The 25,366-nt window shown below is 39.5% G+C and overlaps 1 protein-coding gene across 2 annotated transcripts in view; it reads right to left on the bottom strand.

The window, feature by feature from the left end:
* Positions 1-22,026, bottom strand: part of onecut3b (one cut homeobox 3b) — a 29,079-nt gene extending 7,053 nt beyond the window's left edge. Inside the window, exons 1-2 of one of the 2 annotated variants that reach the window (XM_034184053.1) lie at positions 20,921-22,026; positions 14,434-14,524 (exon numbers count right to left, since the gene is read on the bottom strand). In XM_034184053.1, the coding sequence (XP_034039944.1) occupies positions 14,434-14,524; positions 20,921-22,001 (1,172 nt within the window). In that variant the 5' untranslated portion in view covers positions 22,002-22,026. The remainder of the gene's footprint in view (positions 1-14,433; positions 14,525-20,920) is intronic. The other variant, XM_034184054.1, reaches the window with a different exon arrangement.
* Between the last annotated feature and the right edge of the window lie 3,340 nt (positions 22,027-25,366).

Below are 25,366 nucleotides of genomic sequence, written 5' to 3'. Positions count from 1 at the left end.
GTGAATACTTTCTGGATGCACTGTAAAATTAATGATGATGGTTTGTGCAAGCAGTGGTTTGCATAAGTGGAGGTTTGGGCTGGGTTATTAAAACTATAACCTTAATAACTGTAGCACTTTCAGTGTCGCTAATGATACCTGCTAATTAGTTGAAATAATCCTAAAAATTTCACTCAGTGGAAATACTGGAAAACAGACTTCTGAGATGTTATACGTCTTAGATGATACAATTAACTATGCAGCAAGCCACATTGTCTCAGATGTTTGTAAGAACAAACATGGGGAAGTCTACAACTGGTGGCCACCCTGTAGCAGTGATCACATGGACTCACAGCCTGGCTGTCACTCAAAGCAACCAAGCCCCTAATTATTCACATCTTAATGGCTTAAAATGGATTAAACCGGTGATTAGGTCAACATTCTATACAGTTGTCATAAAAGGAGAAACTAGGACAAAAACATTTTTTGTATCAGAATGTTAAAATATTTATTTCTGCAATAAAATTGGATAATTTTAACATAGGGAATCAGTGTGGTTTGACTTGCTTGTAACCAGCCTCAAGCCACCATTCAAGGAGCTGCAAGTTTTTCAGCACTAGATGTTGCTACTTGCATACAAATTAAATGCTAAAATTTTACTCTGAGGAAATGCTGGAGAATATAAGTTCAGAAATGTTGTTTATTGTTAGTGAACATGACAGTTTAAAAGGCCATTCAAGATTTTTGCTCCATGTCTGATACTTTGAAATGGGAGTGTAGCATCATTGAGTTCTCTGAGCACTTTTGACATAGTTCTTGATGTGAATCACAAAATATCATGGGTCATGATACAAAAAACATACACCTGTTGTGCCAAATGTCTGAAAAATGCATTTGCTATTAATATTGATTATACATAATTACAAATTAAATACACAAAGCAAAAACAAATCAATCTGACAGATACAAGTCCTCAGAGATCATTAATTTTAATTTAACAATATATACCGTAGTTTGATCACTGGACACTGTGTGTGTGAACATGCTCCAAGCTTGAAGCAGTTTTGGGGTTCAGTGCCTTGCTCAAGAACACACTGGCACACAACCACAAGAGGCAATCAAACACATTTTATGATTGGCTACGTTTGTTCTGCAAATACTGCAAGTTACTGCAAGTAACACTAAAGCCAGCTGCGGACGTGCTTGACATGGGTTATCATTTTGATTTTTTTTCTTCTTCTTCTTTTTTTTTTTTTTTTTTTTTTACAAAAAATGTGTGTCTTACGTGTATGTGTATCTTTATATGCATATCACGAAGTGAAAAATGTATTATTCTCAGAGGGGAAAAAAAGAGTCCACATTAAATCAAATAAAAACTAAAAGGGGCATTCACCTGCACCTTATACGTTTGACAAAGATTCTTGCAAATTCTTTATTTGTGATTCACCATACAGTATATGGCTCAGTGTTGCCTTTACATTTGAATCAGTTGTTTAAAATTTAAACTTTTGTCACTGATAATCACATAAACCTTCCACCATGTTGAAATGTTAAAGGTCAAAATACAAGCTTTGGGGTACTTGACCTCACACTGTGGAACAAGTGATTTATGCACAATTTCTGACCAAGCACTATTTAAATCAAAGCTCAAGCACTATTTTTTTTAAAATGGCTGTTAGTACCTAGTCGTGCTGAGACTGTGACATGTTTGCTTTTATATGCCTTTTTAAATTTTATTGTACAGTTTTACCTTATCAGGACACTCACTAAATAATGGAATAATGGCACTGTGCCATCATCCTATGATTTCAGCACCATCATGGTGATTTTCAAATCTATAACGTTGTTTAAATATATCAAAAATGTGTCGCTTTGCAGCCACACAACATCATTTTCCTCAGCGCCATTGCATTCCAGTGAAATCTTGTGAAGCGGCGTCATCTCACAATGTTTCAACATGTCAGACTTACCTGTCTACCTTCAGAATCTATGGTAAAAACAACAAAAAATGTTTGTTTGTCTTTTTGTAATAAATTATCTCACTGAGATTACCGGCTGTCTCACTCTGCATTTATTCGCAAGCATCTTCCACAATAAGGAATTAAAGCATTTCTACATGTCATCTTCTAAAACAAGGGCGTTTCAGTTCAGTTCCACACACACACACACACACACACAAACCCCCAACCTGACCTCTCGTGCCATCATTCTCTAAATTTCTGTGGAGAGCCCTGCTTATCGTATGTTTGCTTTTAATCCCGTGAATTTTAGTTCCTGATTTTACTCCAAACCACTTTGGTCACCTTTTGGTTACTGGAAAAGGCTGTATAAAGAAATATTGATTGTTGATTGATTGGTTGGTTGATTAATCCATGTTGGCTCCAAATTGTCTGAGATTCACCATTATGGCCTTGAGTTTGACCTTAAAAAGTCAATCAAGGACAAAGATCATGTGATGAAGAAAAAGACAACATAATATGATTTGACATTAGTGTTTAGTAATGGTCGTAAGTGTATATTTAAATTCCTTAAAATAGCCATTCTAAATATCCCCAGTATACAGTAATATAACCAAATTTGACCTTGACCTGTGACCTTGATTTTTAACTCTTTTTTTTTTTTGTCAAAATCAAGTTACTTTTTCCTTTGCTTTTTAACTCTCTTTGAAGGTGTTGTTTTAATAGCCGATTAAGAATAAAAGTTCTTGTGACAGATGCTATGAGGTGTTTATTTTATCACGGTGCAGTGGCAATGCTGTTCCCTCATAACCAGAAGGTTGTGGGTTCATATACATCTTGGGGCCTTCGTCTGTGGTGTCTGTAAGCAATGCCCAAACAATTACGAATTTCTTTTGGCCTCCCCCATCTTGTTTTAGGTCACCAAAATGTATCTTTCATGGATCTGCATGTTGATCTCTTATAGGTTTTACGCAGGAAGGCCTTCCAGTTACACATCCAGATATGTGGAGAGTGGGGATTGGGTTGGGAGTGGGCGGTTTTGAACTGCAAACTTTCTGGTCAGTAAGAAAACAATTGCGCTTTAAAATCAGAAGAATATTAGAGTGCTTCCCAAATTAAAATACGTTTTTGTGTAATTAAATAACAACATTTTAACACCATCTAAAGTATCTGTGTGAGAATTATATAGTGTTACTTTTAATGTTTGGCATCTATTTTTTCAGGTCAAACACCGTGTGTGTGTGTGTGTGTGTGTGTGTGTGTGTGTGTGTGTGTGTGTGTGTGTGTGTGTGTGTGTGTGTGTGTGTGTGTGTGTGTGTGTGTGCGCGCGCGCGCTTTGTATTTAATCGTAATTCATTTATAAAATATCTTGAAATTGACATTATAATTTCACCCTCTCTGACATATTGTCATCTTAGGCCTGACAGATTTAGTAGATTTCTCCATGTGCACGCCTGTGATTCATTCTTTTTTGTATAAAGACCAAACTAAATAAAAGAGGCCATGTGGGGGATAAATTGGCGCCACAGTGAGATGTTGAAATTGGAGGACCGCGGTGTGAAATGCTGACAGAGAAACGTGCTGTCGTGCCTGGATGCACCGTGTGCAGACTGGAGGGAGTCTGTTCTGTTCTGCTGCCCTAAAAAGCTGCAATGATCGATTTTCCGCGGTTTTCTCCTGAACACGTGGTCCAGTAATCAGGGCTCCCTTCCCCACCGATCGATCCGCATTGATCTGCCAGACCGAGGTGTGCGTTCGCTCGCGTCGGGGAAAGAGTGTGGCTCGCGGGAGCGTGCTCTGTGACAGACAGATGGAGAAGAAACAGTTCATCAGTGAAGGAAAGAAAAGAGACGTGCCGTGTGAGAGGTGCATGAAAAAAATTGAGGGTGTTCACCACAAAAGGTGTGGAAAGATGGAAAGCTGAGGGGGATAAAGGAGGAGCGGAGCTGGCTGCAGCGTGGAGCAGGCCTATGCAAATGATTGATGACTTTACAGCAGGTTTAGACAACAGCAGTAAACAGATTTGACTGTGAGGGGACGATCAATGTCTGCGCGTGCACATGCATGCATGCACATGTGTTTGCCATTGTTCATGTTTTGTTACTGCAAGCCGAGCATAATTCTGTGATATTTCCCTTCGGCAGGTTGCACCTTGCTCCAGCCCTCCAAGACTTATTCAACTGTTTTTTTTTCTTGTTGTTTTTCTCAATTGTTTTAATTTGCCCCTCAGATTGATAGCCCCCATATTGATTGATCCGCACTTCAGAACCATTTCATGGAACGTTTATTCAATTGGTCGAGGGCCCAGCCATGCCAGAACCTCCTCGCGGCTCTCTAAGTGCTGTTTCAAACCAAATTCAATACTCCCTAATGTAATGACTGAATGCTAGTGCTAATATACTGATAATTTAATATGTAATGCCTGTTTTCGAACAACTTGCACTACCGGCCATTATACAATGCCAACACCACTCTGTTTCTCCTCAGACAGTGCAACTATTCTAGCTCGGAGGCTGTAGTCTGGCAGGAGGAAGGCAACCGCCATCTTAAACAAGCGGACTGAGGAGTTAGCGCAGAGCCCTCGCGGTCAATACATTTTTCAGATAATCAATAGGACTTTCAAATGAGACTCCTTTGGCCACGTAAACATTGCTCTTCCACAGCAACGAATACGACCAGAAGGGAACAATCGAGACTGCTGCTCATTAAACTGAGCTCTCTTGAGACAAGAACCAAACCGGTGAAGGTTGTCTTTAGATGTGTCGCCACCAAATGGGTTTCCATAAAGAAACAAGTGGAGACACTTTAATAGTCTCAAGTGGCATTTTTTCATCTCATCGCTTTTTTGTGTCCCGGTGTCCACAGCGGTACCAGGCAGCCACCTCTTTACTTAATCTCAACCTCTTTGATCCAAAAATGAATAGAATGTTAAATTATGGATAGGGGTGCACAAATTAGGGGTGCTGAGGGGGATGCAACACCCCCTGCTGGTGAGGAGCTGTAGTTGCAAGGGAAATATGTTTACTGAAGAAATCAATTTCTTTTCTTTTAATAATACCTTAATAGCAGCTCTAAAGCCAACCTTTTTTTAATTCAGTTTTATTTCATTTTAGAACATTCAGTGCATTTTCTGATGAACAAACACAGACAGATGGATTGTAGGGCAAATGAACCGATTCTTTCATTTGATAAGTTGCGTTATTCCTGGTTTTGTCTTGCTGTAATACATATATACAATGGATGTAACAAGGAGAAAACCTGCAGACTGTCAAAAAAGTCCGTTTCTATCAACATTTTTAAAATCTAGCCTGAAAACATTTTTTTCACGGGTGCTTACAATTCTTGGTGGGAACTGTTTTATTGTTCAGTTTTTTAATGTATATTTGCTCTTTGTTTTCATTTTAATTATTAGTAGCAAGTGGCAGTGTATTGGTTTTATTGTGTTTCTTTCTGTGAAGTACTTTGTCACGTGCTATATGAACAAAATTATTATTATTATTATAATTATTAATATGTATATGTCGCAGACATGAACGAGTGAAGGTCTTCAGCATCTCATCATGTCATTTCCAGTTTGTGGCTTCATCTACCATCAGTTTGTGGCTTTTTATGACAATGTTGTCCGGTTTTTGGCTTCTTCTCCACTGGGCAGATTTATTGTGTCATTTCCAGATTTTTTGTGCCATTTCCAGTTTGTGCCTTCGTCTACCATAAGAGCGAGTTTTGCTCAACTGAACGGTGCGAAGCTTGTATTATGATGACGATCTGTGCATAGCAGAATGCTCTATGCTGTTTTTACGTATTGTACATCAACTTGATTTTTGCTGTCTATTGCACAGCCAGACTGATTCTCAAACTTAGAATTACTTTGAAAATTAGCAAAATTATTATGCAAATATGTTTGCAGAGTGAATGTGTCTGGTTTGCCAGGCAAAGGTAAACTGCTCTAAAAGTACAGAAATCACAAATGTTGCGTTGTTGCACAGCATTAAATATGGTGTCATTACATAGCCTAGACTCTCTCAGCACCCGCAGCTCTGACTGACTTCCAGCGACCCTGGTTGTGTATGACCTTTATTGCTTAAAGAGGCCACATTGTGGACAATCAGCTTGCATCAACCTTTCATAGCTAAAGATCATTGGCGTTTGATGTTAAATAGCCTCAAAGCCCCACAATTCCAAGTCTGTTCAAGGAGAAATTCCATTGCACTTAAGCCCCTCTCACACAGAAGGCGTGTGCATGGCATCATAGTGACAACCACTGGTGTGCAATACTCTCTGGCACTTATCACTAACACCAGCAGCTGCCAGCATGTGTGCATCATTTGACCACTGCGTGTGCATGGGGTTCAGTGGTATTTAAAGTAATGTGTCATCTGCTGCTTCCTGATTTTTCTTTTTCCCATTTTATCACGGATTTGGAGTTTCTGAACAATCTTGTGTTTTCGAGCGTGTCACGTAGAAAGTGTCCATTAATGGACTGTAAGGGGTGATCGTGTGATAAGTGAAGTTGAGTGGCAAGTTGGGTGGTGAGTGCTACAAGTACTCCCAAATGCCAAAAAATGTCATCTTCATATCATCTCGTATGTCTCTATGAGGCAAAAATTAGGGCTGAAATGGCTCATTTTATACTTCTGCTATAGATGTCACAGAAGTCCATATTTGGATTCCAACTTTCACACAGTGGACTGACCTGCACTCTGTACTAGAGCCCGACCGATATGGATTTTTTGAGGCCGATAATCAATAAATCGGCAGATTTGCTGATAGCCAATAAATCAACCGATTTTTTTTTTTTAATGAATAAAATGTTCTTTTTTGGACCCTTAACAAAAAAGGTATGCACTAAAAGCTGAAGCTTTGTCCTCATATTGATTAACTTTATAACAGAGAAGAATTTTCAAGTTCAAAAAATGCAATCAAGAATTAAACCTTTGTGAAATTAGCAAATACATATCCTTAAAAAAAGTTGTGAAATACATCTGATCTTGTACCTCTTGTTGCTTCAACTTTGATATAGGTTCAGGATAAGGATATATATCCTTATAAACTTATAAAGTTTATGTCCTTATAAAGCTTTTGTCAGCCGATCAGTGCAGTGTGACTGCGAACTACGGGGGCCGATGATGAACACATTTAAGCAGGGGTGTAAGCAGCTCTCAGTTGAATGGAGTCAGAGCTCCATCTACTGGACAAACAATGCAAGGAGATTTTACATTGCCGACACAAACATTATTTCAGTAACTGTTCTGTTTATGAGAAATTATCAGCATTCTATCGTCAAAATTCGGCCGATAGTGAGTACTTTAAAAAGGGCTTATATCGGCCGATATATCGGTCAGGCTCTACTCTGTACTACATGCTCATATCATCTGTGGAAAGCTTATTCTGACAAAACACTCATATAGTAAAACATACAACAAAGTATGCACAAATATTCGTACATGGAACATATTTTTCAGCCAAATTCATATATATCCCACAAATTCTGCAACCAGGAGGATTTGATGATGTCACCAACAACAAGATGGTAGATCAATCAATCAATCAACTTTTTTCTTGTATAGCGCCAAATCACAACAAACAGTTGCCCCAAGGCGCTCCACATTGCAAGGCAAGGCCATACAATAATTATGAAACACAGTCTACGTCTAAAGCAACATAACCAAGGGATGGTCCAGGGTCACCCGATCCAGCCCTAACTATAAGCCTTAGCGAAAAGGAAAGTTTTAAGCCTAATCTTAAAAGTAGAGAGGGTATCTGTCTCCCTGATCTGAATTGGGAGCTGGTTCCACAGGAGAGGAGCCTGAAAGCTGAAGGCTCTGCCTCCCATTCTACTCTTACAAACCCTAGGAACTACAAGTAAGCCCGCAGTCTGAGAGCGAAGCGCTCTAATGGGGTAATATGGTACTACGAGGTCCCTAAGATAAGATGGGACCTGATTATTCAAAACCTTATAAGTAAGAAGAAGAATTTTAAATTCTATTCTAGCATTAACAGGAAGCCAATGAAGGGAGGCCAACACGGGTGAGATATGCTCTCTCCTGCTAGTCCCCCGTCAGTACTCTAGCTGCAGCATTCTGAACCAACTGAAGGCTTTTTAGGGAACTTTTAGGACAACCTGATAATAATGAATTACAATAGTCCAGCCTAGAGGAAATAAATGCATGAATTAGTTTTTCAGCATCACTCTGAGACAAGACCTTTCTGATTTTAGAGATATTGCGTAAATGCAAAAAGGCAGTCCTACATATTTGTTTAATATGCGCTTTGAATGACATATCCTGATCAAAAATAACTCCAAGATTTCTCACAGTATTACTAGAGATCAGGGAAATGCCATCCAGAGTAACGATCTGGTTAGACACCATGCTTCTAAGATTTGTGGGGCCAAGTACAATAACTTCAGTTTTATCTGAGTTTAAAAGCAGGAAATTAGAGGTCATCCATGTCTTTATGTCTGTAAGACAATCCTGCAGTTTAGCTAATTGGTGCGTATCCTCTGGCTTCATGGATAGATAAAGCTGGGTATCATCTGCGTAACAATGAAAATTTAAGCAATACCGTCTAATAATACTGCCCAAGGGAAGCATGTATAAAGTGAATAAAATTGGTCCTAGCACAGAACCTTGTGGAACTCCAAGATCATATGATCAAAATGCCAAAATGTTTGTAGTTTTATAGTATTGCTATTTTTACATTCAACCTAAACCTAACCCTAATGCAAGTTTCTGAAAACTAAATATGAAATGCTCACACTGTTGCACATGCACGTGGAAATTCGTAGGAATATGCACAAAATATCGTTTAACTTTTAATATGGTATCATACGAAACACGTCATGAGAATATATTGCTGTGCGAGAGAGATGAATCATTTGGTGTTTTGCCATTACCCATATTGCAATGTGACGCTCACCATCATGCATAGGCACTAAATCATTAGAAGAGTTCTGGTTTTGTGCCGTTCTCTTTAATCTGAGTTCCCCCCACCCCCCGATGTATTTCAGCAAAAACACACTGAAAAAGTGTGGCAATTTGCCAGTCCCATAAAAATTGACAATCTTATTCCTGAAGTATCATGAAATATTAGCAATGAAAATGTGAATCTATGTATATCAATAGGGGGAAACTGAAACTCTTCCAAAAATTCAGCACGCATAGTCCCTAGTACCAAACCACATTGCATTATTGGTAATGACAAAACATCACACTGTTCAAAATAAAAAGCGGTGTGGGAAGATATAGAGTATTTCCATTTAAAGAGTTTTAACTGGGTTACGGAACTATGGATTTAGGATTGAAAAAAATTTAAACATTAAATTAAATTGAAAATTTTAAAAACATCTGTTGTTCAACTTGCATGTACTTTGTCTGTGAACCGGCTCCCACATTCATATCAGTGTCAGCTTTAAGATAGCAACCATGGTGAGACTACCTTGGCAAATATAGGATGAAATATACAACAGAATGGAAGAGTAAAGCCAGAATTAAAGAATAGATAGATTGTGTGGCTGGTGATGGTGTCCAAATATTTTATCAGTACTCCAAATTAATGCTCAGGAACATTTTAAAAACTCTTTTGAATCATTGTTCCAGAGACCATATCAAAATAAAAACATGTTAAACACTAGCATCTGCTAGATGGTTGGTGAGCATGCATCGATATCAAATTGTAAATTTCATATTTAAAAGCTCCAGTCAGTGCAGACTCTGTGCATGAGACATGTGTCTCTTAGAGACACAAAAATGCATATTTTTGATATGATTATCTCAATGTCTATATCTCTTTTTACCCCTTTAATGTTCAACTCAACCATTTGATAGAGCATATTGATATATACTACACTCAACTGAAAAATATGAGACCATTAAACAGTTAAGAAACCTGGTGAGAGATCCCAATGGGTGGGGCAGACTAACCAGGCCTGCCCACTGTGTTGCCTACCCAAATGTGCTTCCAAATTATACAAACAAGGGTGTGAAGAAGTCCTCATGAAAATTTAACAACAAATAATTCCCACAATATCACTTTTTAGCAGTGATGACATTAGATAGTGACATTTCCACAATGTCATTCTGCAGACTCCCAGCAACATTATATTGAAGGTCACCAAGTTTATACATGTTTATGTAGTTTTGAACCATTTCTCCTCATTGAGAACCAGTGTGGAGCAATGGTCATGACATCGGTGTGACAACATGCGGGAATGTTTGCTGGGAACACTGTGGTGTCTATGAATTTGCATTTCCCCTTACTGAGAGCCATTGTGGAGCAGTGGTCAGACATTTGACTGATGTATGAGAGATTTCCAGGTCAATCCTAGTAGAAAATTTCTCAAGACTCTCAAGGTGACTAAGCATGCTTTTTGACATATTTGAGTAAAGCCTATGGGTTCCTGTTGGAACCAGCTGGTTCCACTTAGGCATCCTACAGTGCTGTATGAAAATCACCTTCCAGTGTCATCAGTATTTTTTTTTAAAAAAAGTGATGTTATAACAAAAGAATTGTTTGCTGGGAACATGTGCTATTATGAGAAGAAAAAAAAAAAACATTCTGGCAACCTCTGTAAGTGCCATGAAATGGTATTACAGCAGTGTTCCATCCTACCATTGTCACATCAATACTGTAATGTTGTTACAATGTAAATTTGCTAGTTGAGGTGGTGTAATAACCAAACAGCAACACTCGAGCTTGTATTTTGGCCCAACGTTTGAGCAGAAATAAACATGTTTGCAGACTAGTACAAAAAAGTGTTTCAGTCTCTATAGGTAGTTTCCACCTCTATGACAACTGTACTTCTTCTTTCTGACTTCTTAGTTTAAGACGTTATAAGCAATAAAGTAGCGACTCATCCACCTGCTTTGGTGGTGTTGTGTCTGCGAGGAGTATTTTATTACAAACACCTGGAATAATATGGCTTTTTGTGTGGGGAAACATCCTAACAGATCATCTAAGATGCCCTGGTTGCAATACTGATGCTGAGTGACACTGGTCTTATTTAATGCTGTATGCTAGAAGTGTTAGCACTTTTAGCAGCTGGCGGTAGGTCCACTTAATGCACATTTAACAAGGAAATACGCGGTTTATAACTTTTGCTCTCCACACTAAAGTAAACCACGATGAGAACCACTGTCCAGACCACAAAAATATGATTTAATAAACACCTGAACCAAGGTTAGCCTGTTAGCCGGTGCTTTGGAGTCGGACAGAGGGGTGTGTTCAGGCTTCTGTCGTCACACACGGAGCCACGCATGCTCCATCCCTTTATGCCTTAATGAGTTCATCGTGAATCAGTGTGAGTGGGGCTCTCAACATGGTGACGCCCAAACAAGGGGTAATTTCGGCTGTTCCGGTGTTTTGTCTAGATGAGCTTACAGACAGTGTCTTTACTTTTTAGAATCAAAACGACCTTGATTACTGTATTTTTATGTAAAGACAAAACTTATGTGGTCTTTCTTCTGTAGTGGTGCTCATCTCGGCCGGTGACCGTGTCCCGTTGAGATAAGCTCTACCACGCAACTATGCATGTGCACCTCATCCATCGAGTTGAGTTCACCCACCGAAGAAAAGTAGAAAATCCAGGTAAGTTTTGTCTTTACATAAAAATACAGTAATTTGTCTTTTAAATTCTAAAAAAGTAAAGACTTGCATGTACACACACTGTCTTTAAAACAGAATATTGTCGTTAGATGACGGGGAGCTCATTGCAACAGGGAAATGCGCATGCACAGTTGTGCAGTAAAGAGTAGTACACAAACTTGACGGGGGGAGGTGTTAATGTCCGGGGTAGAGAGGACTGCACATGCGCAGTTGCGCAGTGGAGATCCCCTCGACGGATAGAACATCTCATCGGGACACCGGTTCTCTATAGAAAACCAATGGGTGATGTCCCGCAAGCTCTGTCTAGTATATATACAGTCTATGGCAATAATTTGCTAATTTAAATGTTGGAAGTTTGCCTTTTGATGGGTTAGATACAGAAGGCTGCATCGACAGTAAGTTTTGTTTGCTTGCTACCCTAGCCTGTAAATCATTGTGATATCATTCATGACAAAAACTCTCAGGGTTTGTTTCTGGTTGCCAATTATAAGAAAATTTGTCCAATTTTCACTTATAGAAGGAGAGTGAGCATAAAATAAAATACCAACCATATGCACCTGTAAAAAGAAGATTTTGCACAATTTAAATTTCCCCCCAATCACACTACAGCTCTTTTTTCCTGCAAATAAGATCAGGATCTTGCCTGCAGACACTCTCCTGCCTCGTGTGTTTAGGGGTGAGAAATGAGCAGAATGAGAAATGAGAGAACGTCCTAGAGATGGGTCTTAAAGCAGATTAAACAAAGATGAGACTTAATAATTGGATGTGAATCCCACTTAAAAAGATATCTATCTGTACTGTGTCAGAGGCAATCCTCAAAAAAAAGAGACCAACTGAAGAAAACCATTAACGTGCAATTCTTTCCTTCAAGCTATCTTAAAACTACAGTGTGTAGGATTTAGTGGCATCTAGTGGTAAGATTGTATGTTGTCATGATTTTGCTTTCACTTCATTGCGGATGGAGATTCGTGCTCCCTTGCCTTCTCTTATGATAAGCAATATGTATAATCCTCCATTTCACAAAAAATAATAATAATAATTTTCAGCGTGGTCTTACAGCCACGATGAAAAATGGAAAAAATGGACTAAGTGCACTCAAAACAATGACTCTTTGAATGAACTCAATTTCATTTTGGCCAGTATTTCCACCCAATAAATATAAACAGCTCCAACTAAAACAACCAGTGCAGCAGATAACTATAAGAATCGTTGAGTTGATGATTAAAAACACCAAATTTGGTATAAATACTTCTGAAAAGTCCTTTTCAGAAGAAAACCCATTAGCCTCATAAAATTTTGAAATAGCTTATTTGCGCAAATAAAACATATTGGCAAGCAAATATAGGTGATTATGGTACCAAATCATTAAATGTGATGCTAATAAACACAAATTTAACATTTTAAGATATAATTTGAGATCTTCATTTTTAAAACTTTTTTTGTGTGTGTGTGTCCAGTGAACCTGCCATATGTGGAGAGAAACTCACAAATTTTCACAAAACATGGTTACATTGGAGACAGGCATTCTTCAGTCCATGTAATTTTATTTCCTTGACACTACATAACAGTAAATGAGGCCAATAAGTGTATCAAAATTGCAGATTATTAGAAATTTAAGTACCTTATATTGCAACCACTAATTACATTACAATGTGGTAAATTTACAACTGTATAGTGCTGTGCAGCTCAGCCCAAAGTGGCAGCACTTGCATTTTCCTCTGCAAAGCCTCTTGCATCCACATTTGGACAACTGTTGGCAGTGAGGACTAGTGCTCATGGAAAGGACATGGGTGACTTTAAAAGTAAAAATACTACTTCTCCTAAACCCTTACACCCTAAACAGTATTACAGCATACAAGATCAAGTGTACAAGTATGTACACGTATTAAAAACATATAAAATCCAGCTAAAAAGCATGAAGATATTGTCTGAAGTTATTTTCAATTCCCAACTAGTCTACAGTACAATATTTAACAGGTACAACATTGAAATAAACCAAAATTTTGCAACTATATGATGCAAAAACATTTCTTGAAAAATGGCCGCCATCTTCAAAATTGAAGTGGCTAATGGTATTTTTTTCTTTCTTTCTTTCTTTCTTTCTTTCTTTCTTTCTTTCTTGCAAAAAGAAGACCAAGAAGTATCATTGTGCCAATTTTGGTGCTTGTATCACAAAATGAAATATTGTTATTATATATGCATTTATGTGCTGCACTAATGGAAAATAATGAAACTGTAATTGTGTTGGGGCTACCTATACTGGATGGCAATCCTGCACAAAAAAATGAACTGAGTTCATCCGCTGGGTCATTTTTTTAAGGGTGCTGTATCGACATGGTGGCTTCCAAGAAGGGGGTCCCCCTCCTATATACACATGAAGAGCTCATATGAATGCAAACAGATCTATTTGATCTATCTCACATTGGGGTGAATGTGAAGCATTATTTGTAAAGCGCTTTGAGCATCTGATGCAAATGGAAAAGCGCTATATAAATGCAGTCCATTTACCATTTATCTATTTGTTGTTGCAGGGAATTATGCACTAATTAACAGTGAGTGGCTTATGAATACTAGATTCTTTTTTAAATCCTACACACTGTAGCTTTAAATGTATCAGCTTGTGTTATGTGTGTGTGTGTGTGTGTGTGTGTGTGTGTGTGTGTGTGTGTGTGTGTGTGTGTGTGTGTGTGTGTGTGTGTGTGTGTGTGTGTGTGTGTGTGTGTGTGTGTGAACTTGTCTTTATATCTTTGTGAGGACGAGTGCTTGTGTGAAGTGAGGATGGTATTGCAGGCTGCAGTGCACGGTCTGTGCGTGTGAGTCCTCACAAAGATAGACGGACAGCAGTGTGCATGTGTGCGTGCAGATGGGCATGTGGGGCAGACGGTGAACTAACCGCACCGTGCTGCTAGTCGACGCCTGGACGGACGGATGAGTTCGGGCTTTGTGTGCGGTGAGACGGGCCCTCTCCCGCCCTGGACGGACTACTGCAGGCGAGAAACAGTTTTTGTCAATCACTCTCTGTCACACCTCTCAGATGTACGGTTATTGATTATATTGATCATATTGTAAATCTATTCATTGCTGGGAAGTAAAACGCGTGAGTGCGCCCTGTCCACCCGCACCAACACACAGCAGAGGTGTAACCACACTAAACCGTCCGCTCACCGCAGAAAAAAAACCCCACTGCTTAAGATTGATTAGGATTGGATGATTTGAACGCTTTCCGTTATTCGTCAGTATAAAGCTCAACCGGCACCTTTACAGCTTATCAAGTGTCGGTTTGCGCTTCATAAACCCAAATTACGCACCAGTTTTATTCGCGCTATTTAAAACCGCCGTTATTTATTTTTTGTTAACATGGCCAAATTAAAGAATTTTACATTTTCGTGCTACAAAACAATTCCAAATTTCACTGTCCACTTTATACCGCGTAGGGTTCTGCTCATTTGGAGATGTTCCCGTTAAAAAAAAAAAAAAAAACCCTGAAATGAAACTTAATGCAATAAAAGACAGGACACAAACAAAATACAATGTAATAAAACATAATACAACATTTTATTGGGCTAAGGTAGAGGTAATGTAGGAATTTATTGATGCGGGTTCTTTATTTTTGTTATTGTTAATGCTTTGTCACGACTGTATTTTTTATGTATTAATTTATTTAACCTGATGTTTTCCGTGGCTATTAAACAGCTCAGTATCATGCATTTTTCGTGCCCCCATCACGAAAATGGGCCTCTTTTCGTGACCCTTTTTTTTTTTTTCTATTTATAATCCTTTCTCTTCTCATAGCCATAATGTAGGTGTCTCCCTTCTCCTAACCATAACCCCGCATTTCGTGCCCCGTCACTTAAAGCGCCTCATTTTTCGTGATGTTATCACGAACTCATAGATCAATTGACTTTTCGTTATGCCATCACGACTGTCTGAGACTGGCTTAGTATTAAAATATGCATGTATGTTATAAATTTAATGGAGAAAAATCTTTAAACATAGTTTTACAGTTTTAAAACATGATCAAGTGTATCTATCTTACATTTTTATTTCACATTCAAAATGTACATAATATAAAACGTCAATTAAAAAACTGTATCTCAAAGTTTTGTTTTTGTTTACTTGAGCACGTAAGTAGGTTTTGATGATGTAGTAGCTTTACTTCTTCACTGGTGAAAAATCAAAATGTATATATTCAAAATGTCAATGAAAAAACAAAACAAATTGTGTATTCCAAAGTTTTGCTTTAGTAAATAACCAGCACTTTTACAATTAAAAACAGCCTTGAAATCACTTCAAGTGAGTAAGTTTAGCTGAATTTAATCAAAAAGTAATTATATAAGCATGAAGTTTTGTCTTTTGTGCACGATGTGAAATTATGTGAGAAGAACTATTCTTGCAGAAACTATACAGGATGCACACACACACACACACACACACACACACACACACACACACATACACATACACAGAAAGAGATGATGTTGAAGAGAATTAGTTTTAATGGTTCAAATCTCACTCTAAATTGCACTTTGAATGTCTTTTTCCCCCCACAGGCTCTCAGAACAGAAGGAACTGTCCGTTCAGCACCATTAGGCCTTTTCTGCACAATACCATGTGAGGATTTTATTAATATTAACCAAAACTGCATTCTTTGTGCTGCTTATAAAATTTGGGTATATGATGTGAAATAAAAAAAACAGCTAATTTCCTTGTTTATTTGATATTTTGCAGAGGCCATATCACCCAGCAGCAGTTAAACTGAAGGGATGTGAGTAGCCTCCCGCATGCATTTCAATCAACTACATAAATCCATGTTGAAGCAAAATGCAAAAATTACATGATTTACGTGGTTGGTTCCAAATTTTATTTTCTTGTAAAATAACTTGTAATATTGCGTGAAGGTTTTAAAAATACTACAATTGTCATTTAAAGTTGATACGTGTTGTGTTCTCTGACATAAAACAGCACATTATCTCTGATTGGAATGCATGCAGTACCCTCGCAAAATCTGTTGCCTGGACTGCAGATAACTAAAAAATCAAATAGACGACAAAAGATGCACCATACAGACAAGTAAAAGAAGTGGGAGGAAGGAAGGCAGAGAAGCAAAGAAAGAGAGAGACACAGAGAAAGAGAGAGGGGGAGCTGAAGAGAGGAAATCAATACCGATTCAGAGCAGTCAGATAAGCCGGAACAATGTATAGTGCAGACACAGTCTATAACCCAGTCACACACACACACACACACACACACACACACACACACACACACACACACACACACACACACACACACACACACACACACACACACACACACACACACACGTGTGTATGTTGGAGCAAACTCATACAAACACATAGAAACACATGCACACACAAGCGCAGTCAGTAAAGTGTGTTTTGCACGGCCCTATAAATGTGCATTATAGACCCATTAAACATAACAACCTTTAAAATAAAATGACATCACAATTCGAAGGATTCGCTGACATGACAGAAAGCACTCTAATGCTTTTTGTCTGCAGTAAGAAGCTCTTCACCCACTTTTGATGTTTCGCATTAAATTCTCATGCACCCAGGTCAGATCTCAGTAGAAAGGTTATTGGTTTTGTTGCACATGGTGTCAGAGTGGTTACTGCTGTCTGTTCTCATGTCTGTTTTGATCTGGGTTGCACTGGAGGTAAGTCAACACTATTTTTGTGGGTCTGTATTATTGATATCTCTGAGGATGTTTTGAGTGTGAGCAGCATTCTTCCAAAGGCTTCCTTGTGCTTTGCTATAGGCGGTGAGGCTGCTGTGTGGTCCTCGGCTGTTAACCACAGATTTGACTTTGCTTACCCAGAAGATGCTGTTTTCAAGCGCTAACATTACCGCACTCTGCTCTCTCTTTCTTCCTCTCCTCCATCTCTCGTATACTTATCAATTATTAAGGTCAGTATTGATCCTTTCACTACCCTGCCTCTATCTGGCTGTTCGCACAAAGCCCAAATCTCCCTGCCTTCACTCAATCAATGGCATCCCCAGCTCTCCCACTTGTTTTTTTTTTTTTTTGTTTTTTTTTTCCATGTCAGTTCTGGTTTTCTTGCTTTTGCACTTAGCCAGGTTGACTGAAGTTTTGTACATTCCAATTTTTGTCTGTTTGGATTTGTCAGGAGAAGAAAGGAAACACAGTAGACGGGTATTAATCATTCATAGGACAGCCAAGTTTGATGAGCATTAAAAGATAAGGCTGGTGAGAGAGAACACTGACAATGGAAAACAGCTCTTCATATTCTTTGAATTTTTGAAACAACTCCCTGTCTAGCTCTCCTTCCGTCTGTGGTTTATGTTTTGTTTTCTTCTTTCTCCGATCTCTTGAAGCCAAACAACCTGCCTGCCTGTTGCCAGGTTAACCAGTGAAAGATTAGTGATATTACTGTCATATACTGCAAAGAGGGAGGGAAAGAGGGAGGAGGGAGAGAGAGATCACCAGGAGAGGGAGAGAAGGGGGTTGGGAAGTGGAAACGGCCTTATTGATCTCCTATGTGTAAAGCCAAGCAAACACTGAAAGGACAGAGCTACACTATTAATGACACTCACAGCTTCAGACACTAATCCTCATCTTCCATATGTATCTATCTATCTATCTACAAAACTTTCCTATTCCAACACAAATCAAATACAATTTACCCTTTAAACCAATTTCATTACACATATAAAGAGAGCTTAATCACTGGTCAAGTTGTGTGCCAGTAATAAAACTTCTTTGCAAGTTCACTACCCAACAAGTGCTGATGACCTAATGAAATAACTTGATGTTAACTTGATGTTAAAACTTGATGAAATACAAGAACTTTTCTTATAATTTTTTATTCATATTTTTATATGTTAGATACCAGTTTTCATTATTTTTAAGATTTAGACGGATTAAATGAGCAAAGTATCTATCTGCAGTGCATTCAGAAAGTATTCGCAGTGCTTCACTTTTCCACACATTATGTTACAGCCTTATTCCAAAATGGAGTAAATTCATTTTTCCCCTCAAAATTCTACTCACAACACCCCATAATGACAACGTGGAAACGTTTTGTTTTGTTTTGTTGCAAATTTATTAAAAATAAAAACTAAGAAACCACGTGTACATAAATATTCACACCCTTTGCTCAATACTTTGTTGATGCACCTTTGGCAGCAATTACAGCCTCAAGCTGTCTTGAATATGATGCCCCAAACATGGAGCTTCTATCTTTGGGCAGTTTTGCCCATTCCTCTTTGTAACACCTCTCAAGCTCCATCAGGTTGGATGGGGAGCATTGGTGCACAACCATGTTCAGATCTTTCCAGAGATGTTCAGTTGGATTCAGGTCTGGGCTCTTGCTGGGCCACTCAAGGACATTCACAGAGTTGTCCTGAAGTCAGTCCTTTGATATCTTGGCTGTGTGCTTAGGGTCATTGTCCTGCTGAAAGATGAACCGTTGCCCGAGTCTGAGGTCAAGAGTGCTCTGGAGCAAGTTTTCATCCAGGATGTCTCTGTACATTCCTGCATTTATTTTTCCCTCAGTCCTGACTCATCTCCCAGTTTCTGCTGCTGAAAAACATCACCACAGCATGATGCTGCCAACACCATGCGTCACTGTAGGGATGATGCCTTTTTTTCCTCCAAACATTATGTCTGGCATTCACGCCAAAGAGTTGAATCTTTGTCTCATCAGACCAGAGAATTAGAGTCCTTCAGTTGCATTTTGGCAAAATCCAGGTGGGCTGCCATGTTCCTTTTACTAAGGAGTGGCTTCCATCTGGCCACTCTACCATACAGGCCTGATTGGTGGATTGCTGCAGAGATGGTTGTCTTCTGGAAGGTTCTCCTCTTTCCACAAAGGAATACTGGAGCTCTGATAGAGTGACCATCGGATTCTTGGTCACCTCCCTGACTAAGGCCCTTCTCACTCAATTGCTCAGTTTAGACGGGTGGCCAACTCCAGGAAGAGTCCTGGTGGTTCTGAACTTCCTCCATTTATGGATGATGGAGGCCACTGTGCTCACTGAGACCTTCAAAGCAGCAGAAATGTTTCTGTGCTCTTCCTGAGATGGGTGCCTCGAGATAATCCTGTCTACAGTCAATTCCTTTGACTTCATGCTTGGTTTGTGCTCTGACATGCACTGTTAACTGGGACCTTATATGTAGACAGGTGTGTGTCTTTCCAAATTATGTCCAATCAACTGAATTTGCCAGGTGGACTCCAATTAAGCTGTAGAAACATCTCAAGGATGATCAGTGGAAACAAGATGCACCTGAGCTCAATTTTGAGCTTCATGGCAAAGGCTGCGAATACTTATGTACATGTGAATTCTTAGTTGTTTTTTGTTGTTGTTTGTTTGTTTTTAATAAATTTGCAACAAAAAAAATCACATTGCCATTATGTGGTATTTTGTGTAGAATTTTGAGGGAAAAACAATGAATTTAATCTATTTTGGAATAAGGCTGTGACATAACAAATTGTGGAAAAAGTGGAGCGCTGCGAATACTTTTTGGATGCACAGTACTTGCACAGCTGCAGCCGGTGAGTTATGGATTCTTCAGGAGTTTCAGCAATTTTGTTTTGTTGAAGTGCCACTTTGAACCAATATCAGATTATCTTTGCATTCGTGTGTTTAATTCTGTCAGATTCTCTGTTTTGTCGTTTACTGCTCTTACACCCAATCCTCTGATCAGTTGTAATCAGTGTTATTATATTTTCCCCAGTGCAGCGTCTGTCCTATAATATAGGATGCATGTACAATACTTTTACATTTCTGAAATAATCAAACTGATAGTCACGTTATGCTGACTTAAAAAGGGAACATGCACATGGGTGATGACTTCAGTCACCTGTCTGCTCTAAATTTAGATCTTTTGCTGCAGACTAAATGAAAAGCCGGAGAGACCGCGCAGTTATTGCGTCTTTCAACTCCGATACGACTATTGATCCACGTGCCAGATTTAAAAGGGAGAGTGGGAACTGGAGTATCGATCAGGCACCCTGGGGTCAGCGCCCGTTCCTCCCGCGCGCAACTAGTTGGCCCGGTGGCTCCTCCAGCTTGGATACAGAGAGAAAAGCAACTGAGGAGGGCGAATATTTCAGGGTTTATTGCGAGTCAATAAAAGAAAAGACCTTTCAGTCCACGGCGGCCCACGCCCAAAGCTCGTGTTTATGTCACATCACTGCTTGAATGATTCTTTCAATCAGCTGTTTCAGTTTGTTTCCCAGAAAAAAGCAGTAATCACGCGAGGCTCTAGCGCCTGTTTTAAACTGATGAACTGTCCGTGGTGCTGAATTTTTTTAAAGGCCTGCGCAAGTTTGCGTTTGTTTTCATTTTGTTTTTCTAACACGGCCTTTTATCCTATAAAATTTATCATCTTACCGGCCAATCGGAGAGCCGACATCCGCTGAAACTCGGGCTCCTGCAGCCATTTCCACATCCTCCTGAAGGTCTCCCGGCCTGACTTCAGCTTACTCCAGGGTTTAGGGTTCCGCAGAAGGTCCGACAGGGTTCCCTGTGACCGGCTCAAGATCCTCTGGGCGAATATGGCCTGCGGGATGGAGTAGCGTTTTAACTCGGCCGTTATCCTCTGAGCCACTTCCTTTGTGTTGATTTCCTCTGCCTGGATGCCTGACCCTGCTACTCCCTGGCCGGCTCCGTGTACGTGCCTCTCTCGGTCCCCGAGCATCACCGCCCCGTTGGCCTGGGAGTGGAGGTGACTGTGCGGGTGGTGGTGCATGCCGTTGAGATTGGAGATCATGCCGTGGCCGTGACCCCCTAAACTCCTCGCCAGATGCTCTTGGTCACTTCGGGATAACATGGACGCGTGGGATTCAAACCCGGACACCGGAGAGAGCATCTTGGCGTCGGTGGAGAGGTGCGCGCTCGGTCCGTATGCTGAAAGCGGCTGCTGGGAGCTGTGCAAGGAGCCCAGTCCGCTGGACAGCGGCGACAGCGAGCCGTGGCCCATACCGGAGACGGACATCTCTTTGGGATAGTGACTGTACAGGTTGCTCATGGAGGCGAGCCCACGCGGGTCGTCCCGCATCAGCGTGAAGCTGCCGCTGACGTTTCCGGCCGAGAGGCGCTGATGTGCGGCCGCGTGGTGGTGAGAGTGCGGGTGGTGAAACTTCTCCGACACCGTGGATATGGGAGGTAGGTGCTGCAGCGGGGTCAGGGTGGTGTACGTGTTGTTCAGGCTCATCCCGGTCTCGCACATGCTGATGGACGGGTGGAGGTGTCCGGACAGCGCGGACGAGTCCGTCCTGTAGTCCCCGCCGGAGCCCTCCAGGAGCGAGGCCATGCCGGAGACCATGGCTGACCGCGCGACGGGCGCGTGCGAGACCAGATTCCGCGGAGTGGAGCTAGGGGACGGCGTCGGCCGCGCGTGCGGGGAGCTCATGAGGTCTCCCGCTTGGGAGTGCGTGGAGACGCTGTGCAGGTTGTCCATGGTGAGCTCCATGTCTGAAAAACGCTCCCACTGTTCCACCCTCCCCGCCCTCCTCACCCCCCTGTCTTTTCCTCGCTACTGTCTCTCACTCACAGTCAGCACGCGCGCTCTTTATGTCCTGCAGCCGTCCCGGAGCGATAAAGCGATCAAAGTGTTTGAAGACCAATCCATGGATTCAAAGTCTGACATCAGTCCGGGTTTTCTCTGGGATCCAGAACCGAACGGGTCCGCGGCGTCTTCGCACATTGGACGTGCACGGTCGCTCTCCAAAGGCTGGATCTCGTCTGTGGTCCAATAGCGCTTCCACTCCGAGCGGCGTGCGTGGGGCGGAGGAGGGAGCGCGCTTCTGATTTTAAACGCGGGTACGAGCACGGTTATTAAAGCTCTGTTTTTTTTTGTTGTTGTTGTTTGTTTTTTTTTTTTTTTCATCAGCCCGTGACTTTTCTCTTGTCTATAAGTAAATGTTCCTCATAACGGTGTCGTGTGTGTGCGGGTGCATGTGATGTTAGCCAGCATGAGTGACACGCGGATGAGACGAGGAGTTTAAATGAAATCAATTCAAGTCTGAGTTTCGGTTATAAACTTTGTTTTCCCACGGACTGTATGGTTTTTGCATTTATGCGCTTAGTGATAAACCTGATCGAAGTATTGATTGACAGAGATTAATGACGTGGTGCAGGCCGGTTGGGGGGAGATCGGAGGTGGTGGGGGGGCGGGGTCACAAAGTTAGGATCCTGCAGAGCTTCAAAGTTCAGATCAAGTCTAACAAAATATTACTGGAACGTTTTTTCAACACGACGCATTTTTTTTAAATAAAAGGACACTCAATTTTTTTTAACGAAAAACCCAGCTGCCATAAAATCATCTAATCATTTTTGGTCATAATTTGTCATAATTACTTTTTTCTGTAAACTGTTCATAAAATACAGGCTTCTTTTATTGCTTTGTTTATAAAGTTTAGTGACGTACACAAACGTTCAATAGCGTCTCAAACTGCAATTTACTTTTACTGGTTGTGTTCATTTATCATCAGTTCCTTCAATCAGTTTTAAAGAAAAGTCTGTTACCAGACCTCTGGTTTGGCTTCAGTTGACATGTGGATTAGGGACTGCCACTTTTATCTTAAAATTTAAATTGAATTTACGCCACAGAGCTTGAAATAAATTAATAAACAAACAAAATAGCTTGGTTAACTGGTGATTTTAGAATAAATGCTTTAAAATAGTTCAGCATGTCACTAATACAACAACAATAATAATAATCATAATAACAATAGTAACTATACAGATTTATTTATACACGCTTATACGGCTATATTTTAAATTATAATATTCATTTGAATAATTATGACACAAAATACAATGTAATTAAATACTTGCATTGTATTTTATTCGTTTCCAGGCAGACAGTAGACTCTTATCTAACCATACTGCTCAGGTCCGGCTCTGATGCCGGTGGTCTGTGTGCCCGCAATATGCTTCATTCACTACTAGCCCATATGTGACCATTTAAGACAGTTACATATATATTTCTTTTATAGATTGTATTGTTGTCAGTCATTTATGTTTAGTTCAGGGAACAACGAACAAATCACACTAAGTGTGGTCACTTTTAAAAATGTATACTCAAAGAGAAGAGTGTCATTTGCAGAGACAATCAGCAAAATAAATAAATTAATTGATAAAATAAAATTAAATGAAATCATTTTACAATAATAACCATGCTTTAAAGGATTTGCATTCTGAATCTTTTTAAGTGGGGCTTAATTTTGATAAGCATTTTACCATACTGTAAATCATTCTTTGCGTTTTTTTTTTTTTTGTTTTTTTGTTTTGTTTTTTTTTGGTAACATTTTTGCAGTCTGTCTAGCGCATAGTTATTGTTATTTATCCACTGATCTTTTTTTTATATATATATATATTAAAGAAAACGTGCCAGAGAGGAGACGGACTCATTTTGTTTCTGTGGGTTATCGGCCTCCTGTTAAAAAAAAAAAAAAAAAAAAAAAACAAGTTCACCTAATTAAAAACATAAGCATAATTTTTGTAGTTAATTTTCTTTAAGCGTTTTTAAGAGGATTTACAAATTGTAATATTAAATAAATGTATTTTGTTTGCAAATATTTTCTTCTTTTTCTTCTTTCTCCATTACAGTTGCGTGGGACAAAACCGATTCCATAAAGAGAAAAACTATGATCAAGCGCCATGGTTAAGCTGTTTATCTTAACATCAGAAATTGATTGTCTACTTCGATTTATTGATCAGAGATATATTCAATTCCACTGAGTGACGTCCACAAATACAAAAGCGTCAGATGGTTCAACATACTACTACTATCATCATCATCATCATCATTATTAATATTATTATTAATATTCTAATTGTTATTATTATTGGTGTATTCATGTGTAATTGTGGATGAACAACAATCGCCGTCGGGGAAATGCTCGGGTTCACTTCGCAAATGAAATTGTGAGGAATAAGACGTAAAAGATCTTTATCATGAGAACTCAGAAACGTAGTGGGGAAAAGCCTGAACAGATGAGAATAAAAAATGTAATATATTTGTCATAATGTGTTGCATGCGTTATTACAGGCTACTGAGGTTTATTTATGTTTATCCGCAGGAACAGATCACCTGATTTATCTGCAACTTCGTCAACCTCAAACGCAGCTGGGACCACAAAAAAGGCATAAAATTTAAAGCATGAGAATGACGGAGAGAAACAAAGTTAACGTTTGTTCAATCCACGTTCCTCTTTTGCAGGACATTAATTAATCCAAAATTTCATGACTTAAATTCTATTCCCGCAGACAGACTCACACTTTAATATCAAGTAATATTTTTTTTAAAGTAAAACCATTTTTAAACAAAGACCGCATGTCCGTTATTTCTTGAGACAAGTTTCATTTATTTCTGCAGAGCTTTAACGACTCTTAAAAAAAAAAAAAAAAAAAAAATCACTGACATTCTGAATGTGACGTCACTGACAAAATGTCACATAAGCGAGGTCAGGCCTTTGAAGTAAAAGTTAGAGGATGAAAAGTTGTTTTATAGCTCTATTATTTCACCTCTACGTAAAAAGCATCCTTCCTCTTAGTACAAAGATTGGACCATTACACAATTTCATAAGGATTTTCTTGTGTGTATAAGCTAAACCGCATGATCTGCTTTTTGCACTGAGCATTTACACGTGCTGTTTACATTAGTTCATGATGTAGACTCTAAAAGTGGAAAATATAATTGAAAGAAGATATTTTAATTATTCTGTAGGCGGGAAAAATCGGGTAAAAAAAAAAACAAGACAGAACAAAACGATTTATGCAATAAATTATACATCATAGATTTTGTGAGTATACACAGTACTGTGTAAAGGT

This window comes from Thalassophryne amazonica, chromosome 12 (assembly GCF_902500255.1).
Source record: "Thalassophryne amazonica chromosome 12, fThaAma1.1, whole genome shotgun sequence".
NCBI classification, from domain to species: Eukaryota; Metazoa; Chordata; class Actinopteri; order Batrachoidiformes; family Batrachoididae; genus Thalassophryne; species Thalassophryne amazonica.
The sequence above is the reverse complement of the archived record's forward strand: the minus strand, read 5'-3'. Positions and strand labels throughout refer to the sequence as shown.